The 17,582-nt window shown below is 45.9% G+C and overlaps 2 protein-coding genes across 2 annotated transcripts in view; both read left to right on the top strand.

The window, feature by feature from the left end:
* AARS1 (alanyl-tRNA synthetase 1) overlaps positions 1-10,624 on the top strand; it is a 30,073-nt gene extending 19,449 nt beyond the window's left edge. The window contains exons 16-22 of the mRNA XM_070760314.1: positions 1,636-1,820; positions 2,015-2,123; positions 3,777-3,890; positions 4,692-4,811; positions 6,425-6,511; positions 7,689-7,802; positions 9,899-10,624. Coding sequence (XP_070616415.1) covers positions 1,636-1,820; positions 2,015-2,123; positions 3,777-3,890; positions 4,692-4,811; positions 6,425-6,511; positions 7,689-7,802; positions 9,899-10,084 — 915 coding nt within the window. The 3' untranslated portion in view covers positions 10,085-10,624. The remainder of the gene's footprint in view (positions 1-1,635; positions 1,821-2,014; positions 2,124-3,776; positions 3,891-4,691; positions 4,812-6,424; positions 6,512-7,688; positions 7,803-9,898) is intronic.
* Positions 10,625-14,147: 3,523 nt separating this feature from the next.
* On the top strand, positions 14,148-17,150 carry EXOSC6 (exosome component 6). Its single transcript, XM_070760315.1, has one exon. The coding sequence runs from the start codon at positions 14,234-14,236 to the stop codon at positions 15,092-15,094; it is 861 nt and encodes a 286-aa protein (XP_070616416.1). The 5' UTR covers positions 14,148-14,233; the 3' UTR covers positions 15,095-17,150.
* The last annotated feature ends 432 nt before the right edge of the window (positions 17,151-17,582 follow it).

Raw genomic sequence — 17,582 nt, 5'->3', positions numbered from 1 at the left:
AGTGCCGTTGCAGCCACCGCTAATGTAAAGGGGCTGCTTCCCGGCGGCAGGAACGCCTCGCCTCCGCTACTCCCGCCGCCGCCTTTGCTCTCCCCGCCGGGCAAGAGGCAAAGGCGGCGGCGGGAGTAGCGGAGGCAAGGCGGAGAAGAAAGAAGCGGCGGATAGCTGCAGCAAGGGCTCGTTATGCCGGCTATCCCCCGCAGTTCCTGCCGCCGGGAGTGGCGCTCCACCCCAGCAAAGCCGGCGAGGGAGCTCCGGAATCGGTTGGTGCTCGCCCGACGCCTTGTTTTTTTATTTCCCCCTTTGGCAAAGGAGCGCTCGAGGAGACAGCGTCTTGTGGCATCGCCTCCCGTCGGGTTTACGACGAAGGGACGCTCAGCAACTTCTTTTTCCTTTCGGCGCCATAGCCACCCGCAGTCCCCGGAGCCGGCGGGTTGAGGCAAAGGGCTGCGTTTCCCTTCCCTCCCTCCCTCCTGCCCCCGTCCTGAATGGAAGCCTCGCTCCGGGATCTCCGCCGCTTGCAAACCGGGCGGGCGGAGCGGACCCGCGCTCACTTTCGGCTCCGGGGACTGCGGATGGCTATGGCGCCGAAAGGAAAAAGAAGTTGCTGAGCGATGCCGCAAGACGCTGTCTCCTCGAGCGCTCCCTTGCCTCCCGAACTCCCGCCTGTGAAGAGAAACCAAAGGGGGAAATAAAAAAACAAGGCGTCGGGCGAGCACCAACCGATTCCGGAGCTCCCTCGCCGGCTTCATCAACGCGCTGCTGTTGCTGCTGTTGCTGCTGTCGCTGCCGCCTGAGGCGGCGGCACTCGAATCTGGCGTGGTGGAAAATCTTTGCCTGCCTCCAGATTTTCCACCACGCCAGATTCGAGTGCCGCCGCCTCAGGCGGCAGCGACAGCAGCAACAGCAGCGCTTTTTCCTTTCGGCGCCATAGCCACCCGCAGTCCCCGGAGCCGAAAGTGAGCGCGGGTCCGCTCCCCCCCCCCAATCCCGCTCCCGGCCTCCTCCCGCCCGCGGCTGTGGAATGGGCGCAGTATCCGGCCTATAAGACGACCCCCCACTTTGGAAAAGATTTTCAGGGGTTAAAAAGTTGTCTTATACGCCGGAAAATACGGTATTATTATTATTATTATTATTATTATTATTATTATTATTATTATTATTATTATTTAGATTTGTAAGCCGCCCCTCTCCAAAGACTCGGGGCGGCTCACAACACAATAGCAATACAATATAGATACAAATCTAATGTTAAAAAATTGACAAAAACTAATTTAAAAATACATTATAAAAAACTTATCTACTACACAGTCATACACACTCAGTCCAAGTAAATAAAACCATAATAAACATAATAGGGTCAGCAAAAAAAAGGAGGGGGGAGATTAATCTCCCCCACACCTGGCGGCAAAGGTCAGTCTTCAACATTTTCCAGAAAGCTGTAACAGGTGAGTCTTCAACATTTTACGGAAAGGTGCATCTTATACTCCGAAAAATACAGTACTTGTGTGTGCTTTCTGGGTGTGAATGCTGCTGCAAACTGAACAGAATGATCTTGCGATAGTTGCCCTAGGAGACCCTAGCCACTGGATCTCCTCCCCTGGAATCTGCTAATCTTCAGTGTCAACTTCTCAGGTTGTGTACGCCAAGGACTGTCCACTGGCGGCTGCCAAGGCCATCCAAGGCCTCCGAGCGGTATTTGACGAGACTTACCCAGATCCTGTACGTGTGGTCTCTATCGGCATACCGGTGGAGGACATGTTGAACGATCCCTCCAGCGCAGCAGGGGCTGTCACCTCGGTCGAGTTCTGCGGGGGCACGTGAGTAGATCGGGGGCGCAGGGGGGGGGAAAACCACCGGTCTACCAAAAAGAAAAAAGCATGTTGACATTCATAGTCCATGAGAGGTCTTCTGAGATATAAGTGCCCGGAAATTTGAAACTACCAGCCTTCTCCACTTCCTCGTCATTTATGTGCAATGGTGAGTATACATCTTTCTTTCCATGTTTGTACAGGCATTTGCAGAACTCAAGTCACGCCGGACACTTCGTCATCGTGTCGGAAGAAGCCATAGCGAAGGGCATCCGGAGGATAGTGGCCGTCACTGGTGCCGAAGCGCAAAAGGTCAGCGGAGAAGGAAGAGAGAGCCAGATGCTCTCGGGCAGGGGTAGGCAAAGTTGGCTCTTCTATGACATTTGGACTTCAACTCCCAGAATTCCTGAGCTAGCATGATTGGCCCAGGGATTCTGGGAGTTGAAGTCCACAAGTCATAGAAGAGGCAGCTTTGCCTACCCCTGCTCTGGGGAAAGCTGAGCGAGTTGAGAACCTGACCCTGTTTTAGATAACACCAGGATTGATCCATTAGATCCCTGTTTTTATTTTAAACTAAGAGACCAGTCAACTTGATTGTTTTCCCTTTAGGCACGCTAGGCAGAGCCTGCTGCCTATTTGTACCAGGTTTGCCCAAACCGATAGTTCTAAGCACTGATTGGTCCAAGCACCGATTGGTCCCTCCCATCCGCCCCCAATGCTATCTGGTCCTAGATATCTCACTTTCCGGGCTCGCTTGCCATGCCCTGCAGCCCAGCTGATTTCGCAGGCCTCCCCCGTTCTACTACCCATGGCTGACCTAGCAGGTGTGCCGGAAGCCACCCCTATGGAAAAGGTCAAGGATTGTAGCTCAATCCTAAGTGACATTCCATTATATTACCATATAAGGTAAAAGAAGAATGTAAGCATGTTAAGGCTGAGTGTAAACTGCAACCTGATTGGGCCAGAGCATTATAAAATGCAAAGCTCCGTTACAGTTGGTGTGGTTTGTTGGTGGTTGTTAGTTGGCTGGCCGAAGCAGTTTGAGTGTGAGTAGTTAAGTTAGAGCTGTGAGGTTGATATGGAGAAACCTGGATTGGTTTAGTATCTACATGTAACTAAGCTTTGCTGCATGTCGTTAAAGCAAAGTTTGTTCCTGTATATACACTGCTCAAAAGATAAAGGGAACCCTCAAATAACACATCCTAGATCTGAATGAATGAAATATTCTCATTGAATACTTTGTTCTGTACAAAGTTGAATGTGCACAACAGCATGTGAAATGGATTGTCCATCAGTGTTGCTTCCTAAGTGGACAGTTTGATTTCACAGAAGTTTGATTTACTTGGAGTTATATTGTGCTGTTTAAGTGTTCCCTTTATTTATTTATTTTTTAGCAGTATAGAAGACTAAGAAGATATTTTGTTTGCACCGAAGAATAAAACTGTTTATTATTTTTCTACAAAAGATTCTCTGTTATTTCTCTGCACCGGTTCCTCAATTGCCACACCATAAATTCTGGTACAGTAGTACCTCTAGATACGAGCTGCTCCACATGCGAGTATTCCAAGTTACGAGCCGAGACGCGAGCAAAATTTCTGTTCGACACCCGAGCTCAAATTCGGGATACGAGCCGAGCTTCCACTAGGTGGCGCAAGAATTCCTTGCTTCCAGTTATCTTGGCGCGAAAAACAAAGTCTACAGACATTTGTTTGAGATGCGAGTTGATCGATATACGAGCTCGGGTCTGGAACGAATTAGATTTGTATGTCGAGGTACCACTGTATCTGGAAAGGTCTGCTGCGTATCTCAATATATCTGTACAGGTTACGGGCCCAGAGATAGACCCAGATACAGATCACAGAACCAGAAAATGCCTAGTTCTAGGTGCTGCGCGCACGCTCACATTTTTGGCGAACCAGTGGTGTGCACAGCCCACCTCTTACTTACATCCCTTTTCTCCGCAAGGCCTTGAGGAAATCGGAGGGTCTGAAGAAGCAGCTGGCTGACCTAGAAACCAAAGTGAAGATCCAAACGACGCCCAACAAAGATGTCCAACGTGAGATTGCGGATCTTGGCGAGGTAAGGAAAAAGAAAGGAAAGGCGTCTGTAGCCCTTCTTGTTGTGGTCCACCAATGGCCTGCGGAACTGGCAGCAGAGACGGAAAGCGAGGAGGCTGGGGAGGAACCTGGGCCAGGCTTGGAGTCTGGAGGAGGTTCGGTGCCAGAGGCAAAGATCCAGGCCAGGCCATCTTGGAAGTCTGTGCTGCCTCCAGAGCTTCAGATCAAAGATTTCATTCATTCATTCATTCATTCATTCATTCATTCATTCATTCATTCATTCAATTTTTATTCCGCCCTTCTCCTTTAGACTCAGGGCGGCTTACAACATGTTAGCAATAGTACTTTTTAACAGAGCCAGCATATTGCCCCCACAATCCTGGTCCTCATTTTTTTTAAAAAAATTCTTTATTTCTTTCTTTCTTTCTTTCTTTCTTTATTTATTTATTTATTTATTTATTTATTTATTTGTTTATTTGTTTGTGTGTGTGTGTGTGTTTTTTTATGCCGCCCTTCTCCTTAGACTCAGGGTGGCTTACAACATGTTAGCAATAGCTCTTTTTTAACGGAGCCAGCCTATTGGCCCCACAATCCAGGTCCTCATTTTACCCACCTCGGGAGGATGGAAGGCTGAGTCAACCTTGAGCCGGTGTTGAGATTTGAACCGCTGACCTACAGATCTACAGTCAGCTTCAGTGGCCTGCAGTACAGCACTCTACCTGCTGCGCCACCCTGGCTCATTTAATTTAAGAATTTCAAAATTTTACTGATGGGAGCCCACCACATCTGGAGTTGTAACTTTGAGATGTTATGCCTTTTGCAGAGCCTGGCTACAGCCATCATTCCCCAGTGGCAAAAGGATGAACTCAGAGAAGCCTTAAAAGCACTGAAGAAGGTCATGGATGACTTGGATCGGGCCAGCAAGGCCGACATCCAGAAAAGGGTGAGCCTGCCTCCTGGTTTCCCCCCCCCCCATGCTGTTAACACATGAAGAGCTTAGAACTGTGATGGTGAACCTATGGCGCACAAGGCTTTGCCCCATGTCAGCTCCAGCGCGCATGTCCGCTGGCCGGCTGATTTTCAGCCTTCCAGGGGGCCGGGGAAAGCTATTTCCGCCCTCCCCAGGCTTCCAGAAAGCCTTTGGAGCCTGAGGATGGTGAAAAAATGAACCCAACGGGCCAACCAGAAAATCTGAGGTTTCAGTGAGTCCTGCGTGCATGCAGTGGGGGGCAGCGCAGGGGGTTGTGCGTGCATGCATGGGAGAGCATTGCATTATGGATGTGGGCATGCACATATGTGCCATCATAGAATAGAATAGAATAGAATTTTTATTGGCCAAGTGTGATTGGACACACAAGGAATTTGTCTTGGTGCATGTGCTCTCAGCATACATAAAATAAAATATACATTTGTCAAGAGTCATGTGGTACAACACTTAATGATTGTCATAGAGGTCAAATAAGCAATGAAGAAGCAATATTAATAAAAATCGTAGGATATAAGCAACAAGTTACAGTCATACAGTCAACATGGGAGGAAATGGGTGATAGGAATGATGAGAAAAACTAGTAGAATAGAAGTGCAGATTTAGTAGAAAGTTTGACAGTGTTGGGGGAATTATTTGTTTAGTAGAGTGATGGCGTTCGGGAAAAAACTTTATGTAGTGTGCCATTAATGGTACCTGGCACACTACATAATCCCCAGCTAAACACAACACTTAGAGCTTGTCAGAGTAGCGTTTCGCACAATATGTATAGCCCAGCCAGCCCGCCACAGACCAAGATTGAAGTCTTGAATGAATTCAATGTAGCAGGAGTTCTTGAGAATATATTTTACTTCCTCGTAGCAAAAACCATTCTATCTATTTACACTATAACTATCTTTCCAGTACAATAAGCCCAACCACAATTCACAAAAAGCCACCTACAACAAACCACCCCGCAACAAGCCACAAACCACACCTTTGCAAAGGTGCATTACGTTTTATACGTTTATCCACCAATCAGGTTGCAGCACATTCTGTAGATTCACAGTGACTCAGCATTCTTTACTTGTTATTACTCATTATATTAATTGCAATCCTTCTTCAAGCATTTGGGATATTATGTCAGGTCAGTACTGAGCCGTGATGGCAAACTTGTGGCACACGTGCCACAGGTGGCATATAGTGCTATATCGGAAGGCACACAAGGTGTTGTCCTATGTCAGCTCCAGTGCCCATTCGCGCACTGACCAGCTGATTTTTGGACTTCTTTTCGGCCATTTTCGCCATCCCCAGACTTCAAGGAGTCCATTGTAAGACCCATGCGCATGCTTGGAGGGAAACGGTTGGGGGCAATGTGGGGATTGTGCGTATGCGCATGAGGAGCGCACGGGAGCGGGCCCATGCGCGTCCTTTTGGCACACGAGTCAAAAAAAGATTTGCCATCCCTGATGTAGAGAAAGAACTCTCTCTCTCTGCCTCTTCAAAGAGCATAGTTTTTCCACCTCCATTGTTTGTAACCTTGATTGGGACAAACCTCCCATTGGTCTGATGCTTTTTCTTTCTTCTCCAAGGTGCTGGACAAGATGAAGCAGCTCATTGAGGCGCACCCCAACCAGCCGCTGGTCATTCTGGAAATGGAGAACGGTGCTTCTGCTAAGGTCCCTCTTTTTTTTTTTTTAAAGTCTTTATTGAGTTTATACATTAAAAGGATAGAAAAAACGCACACATAATAATAATAATAATTTATTAGATTTGTATGCTGCCCCTCTCCGAAGACTCAGGGCGGCTCACAACAATAATAAACAGTATACAGTAAACAAATCTAATATTTAAAAAAGAGATATCTAAAAACCCATTATATAAAACCTTACAACACAAGCTTATACCATACATAAAACTATATCAGCCTGGGGGAAATGTCTCAATTCCCCCATGCCTGGCGGTATAGGTGGGTTTTAAGAAATTTACGAAAGGCAAGGAGGGTGGGGGCAGTTCTAATCTCTGGGGGGAGTTGATTCCAGAGGGCCAGGGCCACCACAGAGAAGGCTGTTCCCCTGGGGCCTGCCAGATGACATTGTTTAGTCGACATGAATAATGCACACTATTTACTTTGACGTAGTTATACATATCACATTGAGGATAGCAGAAAACAAGAAAATAAGGAATAAAGAGAGGGGGAGAAAGAAAGGATGAAAAAGTGGGGAGGGTCCCAGCTACTTGGCTGATGGCTCAGACGACTGTCCAGCAAAATAACTCCGACATACAACAACCTATGAACCAACCCCCATCGTAAATACCATAAACAACTTACATAAGACAGCGATTGATTCAATATAAAGATACTCCAAACATCCTGAGAGCAAACCTTCAAAACACCGATAAATACGATACAATTAACAAATCACTTACCCTTCTATTAAAAAAAAAAGTTGCAAAAACCAACTAGAGTTACTATAAAAGCAATAAGAACTAAAGGGAAATTATATTCCTGTTACACACCTAAATTTGAAGTCGTAATAACCGTCCGCTGGGATTCATACGGCAGAAGGCGGTCTCGCAGATATTCTGGTCCGGTGCCATGAAGGGCTTTATAGGTCATAACCAACACTTTGAATTGTGACCGGAAACCGATCGGCAATCAATGCAGACTGCGGAGTGTTGGTGTAACATGGGATTATTTGGGAAAGCCCATGATTGCGCTCGCAGCTGCATTCTGCACGATCTGAAGTTTCCGAACACTCTTCAAAGGTAGCCCCATGTAGAGAGCGTTACAGTAGTCGGTTCTTTCCCAGTCCGGCTTCAAATGTCTGTTCCCAATGTACTTTTTCTCTACAGGCCTTGAATGAATCCCTGAAGCTCTTGAAGACCAATTCTCCCGAAACAGCTGCCATGCTTTTCACCGTAGATAACGAAGCAGGCAAAATCATCTGCTTGTGCCAAGTTCCTCAGGTAAGTAAGATGGGCAGTTTTACCTGGGTAAAATATGGATAACACGGGCAAACAGCAATTTTGTTCTCTTAAATCTGTGACTTGTTTTCAACTAATTTTTGGCCTCTGGATCCAAAAGTTTTTGTCTGTCTCATCGACTTTTTTTTTTTAATTGATTTTTTAAAATATAAGACAAACAAAACAAACAACATTTAACATATATAGGAGCTGCCATTGCTCCTCTTATTAGAGAAGTCTTCTTAATACAAAAATGAAAAAGCTAATTCTATTTAGATCAATACAGAAAAGTTAACTTATCAATAAAATATCTATTTGTATTCAATACTAATGTAAAAAATATGCAATTTCAAATATTTTCTATTAATTATATAATTATGGTTAGAATAATTAAACTCAAGTGATAAAAATAAAGTTATTCATCAGATGTGTTATATTCAACATTATACATTTGCTGTTCCATACTTTATTTTATTATCTTAATCTTTGTTTTTTATTTTTTTTTAATTCCACCATTTATACACTTTTTCCCAAGTTTTATAAAATTCAGATTCCACTTGGTTATTTTACCTTCTCGTCATCATATCCAATTCTGCACATTCCATAATCTTCCTAAAAATCTCTTCGTCTTTTGGAGTTTCCTTTTCTTTCCATTTTTTAAAATTATTATTATTATTATTATTATTATTATTATTATTATTATTATTATTATTATTTAGATTTGTATGCCCCTCCTCTCTGAAGACTTGGTTTTGTGCGAATGCAATTCTTGCAGCTACTAATATATGAATTATTAAGTAATATACTTCTTTTTTACATTTAATATCAGCGATACCTAGTAAAAAAAATTCTGGAGTCTTCTTAATTTCCTTCTTTGTAATTTCTTTCAACCATTTTTCTACCTTGTTCCAATACATCTTAGATTTTGGGCATGTCCAACTTTTTAAGCTACCGTCATACGTCAAAAGTCATATAAATTGTGCATATAAAGGAAAGGAAAGTAAAAACCTACCCAGTGTATTGTTTAAAAAGAATAATTTTATAAGATCAACAGCTTGCCACACTATGTGTAGAAGGCCTGAGGTTGATGGGAACTTGGGAGGGGTGATTTCACGAGGGAGCAGATGCTCAAAGCATTCTTTAGAGAAGTTCAAGGTCATCATATCTCCACCACCTGAGCGGAAACAGAAGGAGGAGTTTTGATTTGATTTAATCTGATTTGATTTTATTGGATTTGTATGCCGCCCCTCTCCATAGACTCAGGGCGGCTAACAACAGTAGTAAAACAGCATATGACAATCCAATATTAAAACAGTTAAAAACCCTTATTGTAAAACCAAACATACATACAGACATACCATGCATACAATTGTAAAAGCCTAGGGGGAAAGAGTATCTCAATTCCCCCATGCCTGGCGACAGAGGTGGGTTTTAAGAAGCTTACGAAAGGCAAGGAGGGTCAGAGCAATTCTAATCTCTGGGGGGAGTTGGATCCAGAGGGCCGGGGCCGCCACAGAGAAGGCTCTTCCCCTGGGTCCCACCAAGCGACATTGTTTAGTTGACAGGACCCGGAGAAAACCCACTCTGTGGGACCTAACTGGTCGCTGGAATTCGTGCAGCAGAAGGCGGTCCCTGAGATAGTCTGGTCCGGTGCCATGAAGGGCTTTATAGGTCATAACCAACACTTTGAATTGTGACCAGAAACTGATCAGCAACCAATGCAGACTGCGGAGTGTTGGTGTGACATGAGCATATTTAGAGAAGCCCATGATTGCTCTCGCAGCTGCATTCTGCACGTCCTGAAGTTTCCGAACACTTTTCAAAGGTAGCGCCATGTAGAGAGCGTTACAGTAGTCGAGCCTCGAGTTGATGGAGGGCATGAGTGACTGTGAGCAGTCTAAGTGACTGGCACAATCTAAGTGGGCAACATGACAAGTGTGTGGGCATGTGAACTTTCAAGTGGGTGAAAAGCTCAGATTCAGGTTCCCCGGTGTAGGCGCCAGAAATAAATTGGAACTTTGAGGAATGCCTTGACTCGGACTCCGATCTAAATTTCGATGTTACCTGGAACCTTGACAATTCCCTTCTATCGATTTCAGGAAGTTGCGGGCAAAGGGCTGAAGGCCAGCGAGTGGGTGCAGCAAGTCTCAGTGCTGATGGACGGCAAGGGAGGAGGGAAAGACCTCTCTGCCCAGGCCACGGGCAAAAACACCGATTGCCTCGAGGAAGCCCTGCAGGTGGCCACCGAATTTGCCAAGCTGAAGCTCGGCGAGTTGAAGAACTGAACGCGCACCTGGGGTCAAACTCGGGAAGGATGTTCCTTGCCTGCAGGCCGATAGCTTAGATGTTTCTTTTTAGCACGACCAACTGGAGGACTAGACCATACCTGGTTGTCCTACAGTTATCTGGCACAAACTCAAGAAAGATAGTTGGCAAAGTCGATTATCTGGAGATAATTGAAGCCAGGGCTGTGTCCCTTTGAGCCACATCAGAGAATAGCCACGCCATCTCAGGACACCTGCTGCTAAGGAACTGACCCTCCAGTTGTCACATAAGTGTATCCTTCATTGCAATGCCACTGTGCAGTTTAAAGGGAATTGTGTTGTTTCCTTTTCGTCTGTCATTAAACGTTTAAGTTCGGGGTATTATAATGTGAATATGCGCAGGAAGGCCCCACATTTTTTTCCTAACCGTAGAAACCTCCCTCCCCTCATTGTTTTAACCTCCGTTAGAACAAGCCTGCCCTACCCATGGAAAATTGGGGGTCAGATAGGGCCAGCGCTGAATAAAACAAGCAGACTCTGTGTATCGCACAGTGGAAATAACAAGTGTGTTGTTTTATTGCATAACAGCAATTTTCCAATGTCTCAGGGGTTGCCACAAAGAAGAGGGAATCAAGGTATTTCTCCAGAGCACCTGACGGTAGGACAAGAAGCAATGGGTGGAAACTAAACAAGGAGAGAAGTAACTTAGAACAAAGGAGAAATTTCCTGACAATGAGAACAATTGATCAGTGGAACAGCTTGCCACTAGAAGTGAATGCTCCAACACTGGAAGTTTTTAAGATGTTGGATAACTATTTGTTTGAAGTAGTGTAGGGTTTCCTGCCTAAGCAGAGGGTTGGACTAGAAGACCTCCAAGGTCCCGTCCAATGATTTGTTATAGTAACAACAACAATAATGTTATTAATATTCCTACATGCATGCAATGCAATAATAGTAGTAGTAGTAGTAATTACCATTATTGTTATTATTTATTTATTTTTATTATTGCATTGCATGTCTGCAATCTTCAGATTTACACAGTTCTTTCTCTTTTAACCTCCTTTGCAAAAAGCATTGGAGAAATGAAGCCTTTTCCCTATCCCGTAACAAGCTATGGTTATGGATGATGGCCTGGTTGAAATTGTAACTCATAACAGATACGAGGCTTATTGAAATTATCTTGATTACTTTAATTATGCTTTGGGTGATCTTGAAAAAATTTAAGCAGGGTAACCCTTATTTGGGGGGGGGGGGGCTATCAGGATTATTGACTAGACTAGGGAAAGCCTAATGGGGGGTTAATATCAAACCACTTCTAGGCTATAGTTAGTTATAGTTTATTAGATTTGTATGCTGCCCCTCTCCAAAGACTGTTTCCCCGAAAATAAGACCCTGTCTTATATTTTTTTCAACCCTGAAATAAGCACTTGACGTTTATTGCCACACACTCAAAAGCCCGATTGGGCTTTTTATCAGGGGATGACTTATTTGGGGGAAAACAAATTCCATCGCCACGGAATTTATTTATTAGATTAGATTTGTATGCCGCCCCTCTTCAGCTGAATATGGTCACGAAAGTCACCTAAGATCTTGACTGGGAAGAAACTTCATTAACTTGAACAACTGTCCTCTTGGAAGCCATGAAAGAAAAGGAGACTCAGAAATCTCAAAATCTGTTGCAGCTTAATTTAGTGATAAATGCAAACACGGATGAATATGTTGCTCCATTGTGGGTTGGGGAAGTGTTCTCAGAGATAAAGGACTTAGAGATGAACATATAACCAACTTTCTTCTCTCTGCATACACAGGTTTATTAGTCTTGAAAGGTCATATTATTTGACAGAGTAGTAGATGCTTGTAACAAACTTCCAGATGTGGTTGGTAAATCCACAGTAACTGAATCCACATGCCCGGGATAAACATTTATTTATTGATTTGGTTTGATTTGATTTGTATGCTGCCCCTCTCCGCAGACTCAGGGCAGTTAACAGCAGTAAAAAAGACAATATAACAAATCTAATATTAAAAGTAATTTTTAAAGCCCCAATTTAAGGAACCAATCATACATACAGACATACCATACAAAAATTTTATAAGCCTAGGAGGAAGGGAATATCTCAATTCTCCCATACCTGACGACAGAGGTGGGTTTTAAGGAGCTTACGAAAGGCAAGGAGGGTGGGGGCAACTCTGATATCTGGGGGGAGTTGGTTCCAGAGGGTCGGGGCCGCCACAGAGAAGGCTCTTTCCCTGGGTCCCGCCAAACAACATTGTTTAGTCGATGGGACCCGGAGAAGGCCAACACTGTAGGACCTAACCTGTCGCTGGGATTCGTGCGGCAGAAGACGGTCCTGGAGATATCCATCCTAAGATAAAATACAGGAAATAGTATAAGGGCAGACTAGATGGACCAGGAGGTCTTTTCCTGCCATCAGTCTTCTATGTTTCTGTGTAAAGAAGTCTTAAGCCAGATTGCACTAATAGCTTTTTTTTCTTCTTTAAACTTCCCAGTCTGGCCTACTACAGTAAGTGATTATACAATCATTTATTTATTTATTTGGGAGGTTTTATGCCGCCGTTCTCCTTAGACTCAGGGCAGCTTACAACATGTCAGCAATAGCACTTTTGAACAGAGCCAGCCTGTTGCCCCCACAATCCGGCTCCTCATTTTACCCACCTCGGAAGGATGGAAGGCTGAGTCAACCTTGAACCGGTGATGAGATTTGAACCTCTGACCTACAGATCTACTGTCAGCTTTAGTGGTCTGAAGTGCTGCACTCTATCCACTGCACCACCTTGGCTCGTATAATTTTATAATTTTTTATATATATAAAACACATTATTCCAGGTATACTTTACTGAAATAAGGCAGCTTGTAAAATGATGATGATGATGACAATAATAAAATAATAATATAATATACCACTACTATTACTACCGCTACTACTACTAATAATAATATACTGTATAAAAATAATAATAGATCTAATTTTGTCTTCTGGGATCTCCACCAAATAATTTTTTCAAAAAAGTTTCCCAGATTGAACGTTGCTAGCTATCGTTTTGACTGTGAAAATATCGCTTGACGTCCCTGACCGCGAATGGATCATTATCATCATAATTTATTAGATTTGTATGCCACCCCTCTACGAGGACTCGGGGCGGCTCACAACAATACACAATATACAAATCTAATACTGTAGTTAAAAACAATTTTAAAAACCCTTATAAAATAGTCATACAGCTCAAACAGACCGTACATAAATTATAATAACTAAGGGATATATTATCCGCCCCGTGAAACGGCAGCCTTGCACATAAGCGCTCCAGCGGAGGAGGAGGCGCTCCAAAGATACCTCACCAGAAGAGCCCTTCACTCCTCCACTCGAAACAGAATACGAGACTAGACTTTCAATCCTGGGCCTAGAAAGCCTAGAACTAAGACGCCTTAAACAAGATGTAAGTATTGCCCACAAGATCATATGCTGCAACGTCCTGCCTGTCAGCGACTACTTCAGCTTCAACCGCAACAACACAAGAGCACACAACATATTTAAACTTAATATTAAACGCTCCAAACTTGACTGTAAAAAATATGACTTCAGTAACCGAGTTGTTGAAGCGTGGAACTCATTACCGGACTCCATAGTGTCATCCCCAAACCCCCAACACTTTACCCTTAGATTATCCATGGTTGACCTATCCATATTCCTAAGAGGTCAGTAAGGGGCGAGTACAAGTGCAGTAGAGTGCCTTCCGTCCCCTGTCCTATTGCTCTCCTATATCTCCTATACCTTTCTTCTATTCCTATGTCTCTTCTATTCTTTCATTGATATGTTTTATTCCTATACTGTATCTTCTTTTCTATTATTTCTTAGATATATTTTACTATGAGTATCTCCTCTATAACCTTCATTGTGTATTTTACTATGTGTGTGTGTGTGTGTGTGTGTGTGTGTGTGTGTGTATGTATGTGTGTACACACACACCCTAAAACCCTCATTGTGTATTGGACAAAATAAATAAACAAACCGGGCGCCGGGCTCCAGAAGCCGCGGAGGGCCGAAGGAAGCCGGTAGGAGGAGCTCCCGGGGAAGGAAGGCCCGGGTGGGCGCCTTTCCTCCGCACCTTCCTCTTCCGGAGCCAGGCGCGCCAAAGACAGGGGAGGCCATGCCGCTGGATCACCGCCGAGTGCCGGGCCCGGAGGAGTCCCAGTCGCCGCTGCTCTACGTGCCCGCCGGCCAGGAGAAGGAGGAGAGCGGCGGCGAGCCCAGCCGGGACCCTTCGGCGCTCCAGCCGTTCTTCGCCCGCGTGGGGCTGCTGAGCCAAGCCAAAGGCTCGGCCTACGTGGAGCTGGACGGGGGCACCAAGGTGCTGTGTTCCGTGGCCGGGCCGCGCGAAGCGGGCGTCGGCAGCATCGGCGCCCCGTCGGAGCAGCGCGGCCGCTTGGTGTGCGACTTCCGCCGGGCGCCTTTCTCCGGCCGAGGCGCCCGCATCTGGCCGGGCGAGAAGGAACCCGAGCTGGCCCTGGCGCTGCAGGAGGCGCTGGAACCGGCCGTGCGCTTGGCGCGCTACCCGCGGGCGCAGCTGGAGGTGAGCGCGCTGCTCCTCCAGGACGGCGGCTCGGCCTTGGCCGCCGCCACGTGCGCCGCCGGGCTGGCGCTGGCCGACGCGGGCATCGAGCTCTACGACCTGGTGGCGGCCTGCGCCCTCAGCCGGGCGGTGGGGCCGTCAGGGCCCGACGAATGGCGGCTCCAGCCCACCGAGCCCGAGGAGCGCGCCGCCGCCGCCCGCCTCACTGTGGCGCTCCTGCCGTCCCTCAACCAAGTGGCCGGCTTGCTGGGCAGCGGCGACGGTGGGCAGGCCGACAGCTGGGCCCAAGCTCTCCGGCTGGGCCTCGACGGCTGCCAGCGCCTTTACCCGCTCCTGCGCCAAAGCCTCCTGCGCGCAGCCAAGCGACGGGCGCCCGGTCCGCAAGAGCCCGCGCAGATGGACACGGCGGCGGGGGAACCTCAGGCTGAGAAGGCCTGAAATCGTTTTTTCCACATGGAGGCCTTTTGCGCGGGATCCTGACAGCTGGGGCTTGGTGTAGGAAGCCTGGACCTCGATGCTCCCTTTACCCGCTCCTGAGCCAAAGCCTCCTGAACACTGCCAGGCGCCCAATCCACAAGAACTTACGCAGATGGACTTGGTGGCAGGAGAATTTCCCACAGAAGCAACGTGAAATCGCTTTTCAACACGCAGGACCTTTTGCGCAGGATCCTGAAAGCTTGGAGGGCGCACGTCAGACAGATGAAGGATACAGCGGGCATGCGGACAACTGGGCTCAAGTGCTCCTGCCAGCGCCTTTATGCACCAAAACATGCGCACCGCTGGGCACCCGATCCACAAGAGCCTGCGCAGATGGACAGCGGAAATGGCCTGAAATTGCTTTTCCATTTCCATGCGGGGGTCTTTTACGCACGATCCTGAAAGCTTGGGGCCGCACTTCGGACCTCGGTGTAGGATATGGGTGAAAGATACAGCAACGGCGGGCAGGTGGACATTTGGACTCAAGCGATCCACCTGGGCCTCAACGCCTGCTGACGCCTTTATCCGCGGTTGCGCCAAAGCCTGTGTGTCACGAAGTGCCAGGCGCCTGATCCACAAGAACCTGTGCAGATGGATCTGGCGAAGGGGGGATCTCCGTCGGGGATGTCCTGAAATCGCTTTTCTACGCCGGGCCTTTTGCGCATAATCTTGAGAGCTTGGGAGCACAAGTCAGATCTTGATGTAGGAAAGCGGATGAAGACTATGGCGGACAGCTGGGTTCAAGCGCTCCGCCTGGGCCTCGACCCTTGCCATAGCCTTTATGCGTTGCTGCACCAAAGCCGCCTGCGCACCACCAAGCACTGGGCACCCAATCCACAAGATCCCATGCAGATGGATGCAGCAGAATTGAGATCTCCCATGAGGATGGCCTGAAATCGCTTTCTCACGCACGGGGCCTTTTGTGCATGATCTGACAGCTTGGAGGTGCACGTCGGACCACGATGTAGGAAAGCGGGTGAACGATACACAGGATGCGAAGCGAGAGACCTTCCTGGTTCCCCTAAGACTTAATTTGGAAACTTTCTGAGCCCGCTGTTTTGGGGTGATTTTGCTACAACTTCCCCCCAAGAAGCTGTGATTGTTTGGACTCCCAATTTTGTACCGTTGACTTTTATTTTTTACTTGGGTAACCGGAGGCGTCTCTTGAACCCACAACCGATGCCCTGTTTTTAGTCTTGAAATTGGGTGTGGATGTGATAAGAGAATGGGGGTCCCACGGAGGCAGACTCTGCCCTATTTCTTAATATGGTAACTTGGATGAAAAGGGGGAAAACCTGGTTTCACGGGAGTTTCTGGGAAGTTAGTTTATCAGGGGTCCCCAAACTTGGCGACTTTTAAGGCTTGTGGACTTCAACTCCCAGAATTCTGGGAGTTGAAGTCCACAATCCTTAAAAGTTGCCAAGTTTGAAGACCTTCTGGGTTAGGTTGAAGGGACGACTGAGTTTCACCAGAAACCACCGTTTAACCACAATTGATCTAAAATGGGGTAACGTCTTAAGAGGGCTGTGTGGACTCAGGTTATGACATTAAGCAATAATAACATGGCTTATTTTGTTCATGATGAACCCAGTGTAATCCAGTGGTTAACCATAATTTATTTAGTGCTTTGGACAGATAACAGACAGGAGCTTGTGCAAAATGTATGTTTTTAACGGTCAAATTAATGTTGATGCCATTTTTTTTTCAAATTTCATACAAAAATGAAGGGGGGGGAAACCCAGTCTATTTGGTTTGCTTTGGTTTCTAGCTTCTTCTGTCTAGGAAATCATTGTTTTTGTTTTTTCTTTTCTGTTTTTGATTTTAGGTTGACTGAATCCTTGTTAATACATATTTTTTTAAATCTTCTCTGGCTTTCTCCTGACTTTTCATTCCGTGTGATTTTTTCCCCTTTGGTAATAATAATTCACTGAGTATTGGTTTTTCTGGCTGTTATTTGAAAAACACCAGTTTGACTGGCTGGTTGCCTTGTTTATCATTAAAACACTTATTTTGTAAAGCTTTTGTGTTTTCCATAGGCTGCTTTGCATATTGAAACATTTTACTTCCTCCCATTATCTATCTATCTATCTATCCATCTATCTATTTATCTATCTATTTATTGGGTTTATATGTTGCCCCTCTCCAAGGACTCGGGGCAGCTTACAACATATACTGCTTACAACATATACTGCTCAAAAAAATAAAGGCAACACTCAAATAACACATCCTAGATCTCAATGAATGAAATATTCTCATTGAATACTTTGTTCTGTACAAAGTTGATTGTGCACAACAGCATGTGAAATTGATGGTCAATCAGTGTTGCTTCCTAAGTGGACAGTTTGATTTCACAGAAGTTTGATTTACTTGGGAGTTATATTGTGTTGTTTAAATGTTCCCTTTAGTTTTTTGAGCAGTGTATAAAAGACAATAAAAATATCTGAAATCC

This window comes from Erythrolamprus reginae, chromosome 9 (genome assembly GCF_031021105.1).
Source record: "Erythrolamprus reginae isolate rEryReg1 chromosome 9, rEryReg1.hap1, whole genome shotgun sequence".
NCBI classification, from domain to species: domain Eukaryota; kingdom Metazoa; phylum Chordata; class Lepidosauria; order Squamata; family Dipsadidae; genus Erythrolamprus; species Erythrolamprus reginae.
The sequence above is the reverse complement of the archived record's forward strand: the minus strand, read 5'-3'. Positions and strand labels throughout refer to the sequence as shown.

Coding starts and splice junctions, on each gene's coding strand:
- EXOSC6 (XM_070760315.1), top strand. CDS start 14,234: ATGCCGCTGGATCACCGCCGAGTGCCGGGCCCGGAGGAGTCCCAGTCG.